The 5,352-nt window shown below is 46.3% G+C and overlaps 1 protein-coding gene across 1 annotated transcript; it reads right to left on the bottom strand.

Annotated features, from left to right (window-relative positions):
• Positions 1-222: 222 nt before the first annotated feature.
• On the bottom strand, positions 223-1,658 carry LOC148021085 (hydroxycinnamoyltransferase-like). The gene is made up of 2 exons (XM_087698207.1): positions 1,212-1,658; positions 223-1,137 (listed from the first exon to the last, which is right to left on the bottom strand). Exons 1-2 carry the CDS (start codon positions 1,656-1,658, stop codon positions 223-225), a joined length of 1,362 nt encoding a protein of 453 aa, XP_087554333.1.
• Between the last annotated feature and the right edge of the window lie 3,694 nt (positions 1,659-5,352).

Genomic DNA, 5,352 nt, shown 5'->3' with positions numbered 1-5,352 from the left:
TCGCTTTGGAATGCATGCTTTGGTAATTGTCGAAAGTGATGTCTTGAACTACTCACTCTTGAATTCAAGGAACTACCTATGCACCTAATTATCAAAGCACAACCTAAGCTTTGGTGGATGTAGAAAGAAAGCAAGAGGCTGGAAAGTGAAGGGTTACAAGAGGTCAAGGGAGAGGAACAAGTCACCAAGAGATCACTACTCCCTTGCAGTTTGCACGCTGATTTAGGTGGGAACCAGCTCGGGATCTGATTCGAGCCTGGACATGTGTTCCACCTTGAGGCCAATGAAAGCATCGATATGACCTTCGCCCAAGGGGGAGGGGAGTAAAAATACCAGCCCATCAAATGCATAAAAGGGTATCCTCACAAGAGAAGGCGTCCCCCACCCAAAGTCAAGCTCGTAGAAAGGAAACGTCAACCAGCTGATGATGTGAAGGTCCGTGAAAGGTTTGCAAAACGAAAAGGAAAAGCTCTTAGAGCCTTGCCTCTCCATCCACTCTAGAGCAGACCTCATGTACTCGTCAGAAACCTTGGCTACGGCTTCCTTCACCATCCCTGCGGCGTGGGAGGGAGTGTTTGCGACCAGGTCCCCGGCGCGGCTGGCAGCGCAGCCGTAGAAGGCCGCATTGCCGAAGTAGCCTTCATCGAGGGGCGGATCGAACCTCCGCCTGCCGTCCACTGAGATGCCCAGCCGGACCTCCTGTGCAGGGTCCAGGCCTCTGGCTCGCGTGATGGACCGCAGCAGGTGGCCTCCTAGGGCTTCGAAGGCCGTGAAGGACTGCATAGTGGAGGAGGCGCCGCTGCGGCCCAGCTCGTTCGCGGCCTTGGCTTTGAGCAGGGAGATGTCAGCCGGGGTGAAGGAGAAGATCTTGGACGTCATTTCGGGCCAAGAGGAGGGCAGGGCGGGCATGGTGGTCTGATACTCGGGGCGGTCGAGAGGAGGAGGGCTACTGTGCATGACATGGCCGTTCTTGTGAACCAGAAGACGGCCGCGGTCGAGACAAGGGAAGGCCGAGATACCCTTCCCTCCAGCCACATCGCTCCACGAGCCCATGAAGTGACACAGAGATGTCCCGTCGCAGAGATTGTGGTGCAACCGAATCCCGATGCACATGCCGCCGCCTTCGAAGTGAGTTACCTGCATTTTTAACACACAACCTTTCTCAGAAAAGCCCGACTTCACACAACTACAAAAGTTCATGAATTACGTGCCTGGATAATGAGGAGGGGAAGACGGGTGACGTCGGAGTCTGCAGGCGCCGGGGGGTCCGCCGCAAGGAGACCCAGCTCCTCAGGAGGAGAGGATTGAGAGTCACGTATGCAGTCGTGGATGCTCGAGTCCGCCATAGCCACGCAGAAGAGGGCGCCCTGCCCACCGCACTCCACGTTGAGGCCCCCGTCCTCCCGCTCCACGAAGCGCCCCGCGCACGGATAGAACACGCTCAGCGTCTCCTCCAGGGACCGCCTTAGTACTCCATCGACCGTCATTGCCGCTTCCTCCGGCGCGGCCTTCTCGTAGAATAAAAGCACCGATGTGTAGAGGCGAGGCATGATCTGGTCGCTGTTGGACAGCTCTATCACTCTTCCCTCGGCCCCGGCAGCAGCTGCTGCTGCAGATGATGGATAGATAGTTTCTGTAGTCTTCCGTTCGATCAGCATCTTTCTGTCTTACCCAGCAGCGTCTCTCGCTCTCTCTCTCTCTCTCTCTCTCTCTCTCTCTCTCTCTCTCTCACGATAAAGAAGACCTAATGTACTTCGTAGCAAGGCTCATTGAACTAACAACTCCTTCGAATGTTTACGGATAAGAGCCTCAAAATACTGTGGATAAGCGAGTAAATGAGCAAGTGGATGAGCGAGTGGATAAGCAAAAGAACGATGATCAACCAAGAAGGGTTGTTGTAGTCTGAGAAGGATTGTTACTACCGCTGTCAAAGAATGCAGACTAGGCAGTCGTTGAAAGAGCTCAGAGCAGTACTTCTGATACACAAGAACGAGGAGCACGTGAGAGTTTCCATCACAGAACAGATTCAAAGGCTCAGGCACTTCACCTTCTGTGGGCTATTAGGTTTGGCAATGGTGATAGGGCTGTAAGGACAATTTGGCGAGGGGAAGGAGAGGGGGGGGGGGGGAGGTGTAAGTGCTTTGTAGCTATACCATGATATTAATGCAGAGCACGTGAGAGTTTCCGTCACAGAACAGATTCAAAGGCTCAGGCACTTCACCTATGTAAGGGCTTTGTAGCTATACCATGATCTTGATGCCAGAAACATTTATCTAGCGAGTAGTAGTAACTCTAAGCTATGCTTGGTTTCCACTTTACATGTGATTTCCTATACCTAATAGTGAACCCTCACATGTGCAACATCACAAAAGTATTGTCCTATGATATGTCTATGTTATATCATTTCTTTCATTGAATAATACAAGAGTATACCTTGCTCTCACATACTGTGTTGCCTTTCTGTGCCATGTCAAGTGAGTAATTGAGTGTAGGCAGATTACACTTGGTATCAGAGCAAATCTTGCTCGAAACGAAGGCGTGCTCACAAAAGTAGGAGAGAAGATCCATTGCCCCTAAACTGTGTCTTGTCACCCCCAATCATGATATCCCCTTGTGCAACAATCCTAGTGTGACAATCCCCGGTGTGACTACCCTCAACATGAGGACCTCAACACATCTCCATCTAAACACATGACATGGCTTCCCTATGAGGACACAACCACCATCCGAAGGTGAAACACGGCTTCTCCATGGTGATGATGACACCAAGGTTGAGGCAAAACTCCCCCACAACATGGAGGACAATAGAGAGAATGCACCTATCCCAGTGGATGGTTGAAGAAAGGAAAAAGAGCTGAGGTCAAGAATGAAGAGAAGGTAATAAAGAAAAGGTAGCCGAATTAGAGAGGTAGTTGGAGGGTATGTTACGCATGTTAGAATCAATTTGGAAGAATGTGCAAATGAAGGAAGAAGAGGAGGAAAAGAGAAGAAAGTTTGAAGAGGAGAAAGGGTACAAGGAGTGGCTAATACAACAACAAGAGGAAGAGAAGAGATGCAAACTACAAGAAGAGGTGGGTAGATTGGCAGATAGATTAGCTACAGATGAAACATCTAGGAGAGCTCAAGATACAAAGAAAGACAAGGTAAACAAAATTGAAGTAGGAAACAAGAAGAAGGACATGAAGAAATGGAGCATAATGCAGCTGCATAGATTTTAGGTTAGGTTACCACAAAATCCGTATAGCTAAAGACCAATATTTCCAAAACATCTTTTCATACCATGTATGGAAGCTTTAAGTGCCTCATCCTAGGTTTGGACTAAGCAATGGGCCATGTACCTTTTGTGGCTTAATGGATGGAGTATTCAAACTAGACATCGATGTATTCATCATTATCTACATAGATGATCTCTTAGTGTATAGCAAAACCTTAGAGGAATACAAGCAATATGTAAGATTAGTCTTTGAGAAGCTGAGATAGACAAACTCTATTCAAACCCAAAATTTGTGAGTTCGCAATGAAGGAGTTAGAATTCCTAGGGTTCATCGTAGGCAAGAAAGGTATCAAAGTACACTTCAAGAAAGTCACTGCAATGTAGAAGTGGCCAGTTCTAAAGACCGTTATAGAAGTTCAGGAATTCCTAGGGTTCATTGTGTTTTGTAGAAGATTCGTAAAGGATTATAGCATGGTAATAGTCCCACTATCCCACTAACCAAAGGAGATGAAAATTTCACATGGGCGAGTGAGCAACAAACCGCCTCTGAGTTGATGAAAGAGTGTATGAGTTAGACCCCTATACTCAAAGTGCCAAAATTTATGGGCCCTTTGAAATATCCACAGATGCATCAAATTATGGTATTGGGGGAGTATTGATGCAAGACGGGTGCCCCGTAGGTTGTGAATCCAAGAAGCTCACAAACACAGAAACTAGATGGAGCACATATGAGAAGGAGATGCTAGCAATAATTCATTGCCTTAGAAAATGGAAGTACTATGTACAAGACAAACACACAATTGTGTTCACAAACAACATCTCACTCAAATACTTCCAATCCGAGTCCAAGTTTTCTGCTAAACAAGCCAGATGGCTTGACTTCTTGGTAGAATTCGACTGGAAATCAAACACAAGCTAGTGTCCACAAACAAAATATCAGATGCACTAAGTTAGAAGGTCGATTTGCAAGCAATGATGGTGGCCAAAGCAAGACATGTTAGGCCATCCAATTTTTTTTTTTGGGCCAAACATGAAGCAGGAACTCATAGACTATATCAAGACTTGTCCCACTTGCAACTAGGGAAAGCACCACACTTCAAGCCAGCTAGTTTACTTCAACCAATACCAATGCCCAACCACCTATGGAACATCATATGGATTTTATTGTGAAACTCCTAGAATCCCATGGCTATACCAACATCTTTGTAGTGGTTGACTATTTTTGCAAACAAGCCCACTTTACACTCGCTAAGCCACCATTGAATGCTAAGGACATAGCCCACCTCTTCTTCATGAATATCTTCAAGCTATATGATGGGCTACCCTTAGCCATCGTATGGGATGGTTACTTCATGAGTGACATGTAAAAGGAACTTTTTAAGACTCTAGAAACATAACATAGATTTTCATCATCCTTCCACCCCAAAATAGATGGGCAAACAGAAAGAGTGAACCAAGGCATTAAAGACTATCTCAAAAGCTATGCCAAGGTGGACCAAAAAGATTGGGCCTTGTATCTTGATGTGCTCAAGTTTCACTACAATAACTCAATCCATTCATCAACAATAGGTTGCATATCCTTTGAGTTAGCCACATGAAAAGTTGTCATAATACCCTTAGCCTTATCCTAAGGAGAAAAACCAAAGATCGGGATGTAGAAGACTTCTTGATGGAATAGAGAGAGAGAAATCCGACAGCCAAGTAGAGTTTGGAAAAGACCAAAATTACCATGATCGAACAGGCAAACAAGAAATGCAAGGCAGTCCTCTTCACCAAAGGAGACATGGTTCTCATCAGCTCCAAGAATATGTTCCTTCCAAATAATATGAGTCCCAAGTTCAACCATCACTACTATGGACCCTACCACATCATCCAAGTCTTGAATGAGGTCATGTACAAGCTAGACCTACCAAAAAGCATATGCATCCACAATGCATTCCACATACACCTTCCACATAGGTTCTACCCTGACACCCAATGGGGGTAGCATGTTCCATTTCTTCATTTCAATGGCCCCTTCAAAGTAGAAGAAGTCCTTTGGTATTGAGAGCAGAAAGGTTACCTTTGTTGAATAATACGCGAGGGAGACGAGGAATGGAGGAAGAGAGAGGAGAAGAGAGACACGAGACACTAGAAGC

Source organism: Lygodium microphyllum, chromosome 18 (assembly GCF_053477565.2).
Source record: "Lygodium microphyllum isolate KBCC chromosome 18, Lygodium_microphyllum_v1.1.10, whole genome shotgun sequence".
Lineage (NCBI taxonomy): Eukaryota > Viridiplantae > Streptophyta > Polypodiopsida > Schizaeales > Lygodiaceae > Lygodium > Lygodium microphyllum.
Note: the sequence above shows the minus strand (reverse complement) of the source record. Positions and strands in the feature narration are given on the sequence as shown.

Excerpts from the sequence above, each read along its gene's own strand:
- LOC148021085 (XM_087698207.1), bottom strand. The coding sequence starts at position 1,658 with ATGCTGATCGAACGGAAGACTACAGAAACTATCTATCCATCATCTGCA. Across the intron at positions 1,138-1,211 it reads TTCCCCTCCTCATTATCCAG|GTAACTCACTTCGAAGGCGG; the intron begins GCACGTAATTCA and ends TTAAAAATGCAG.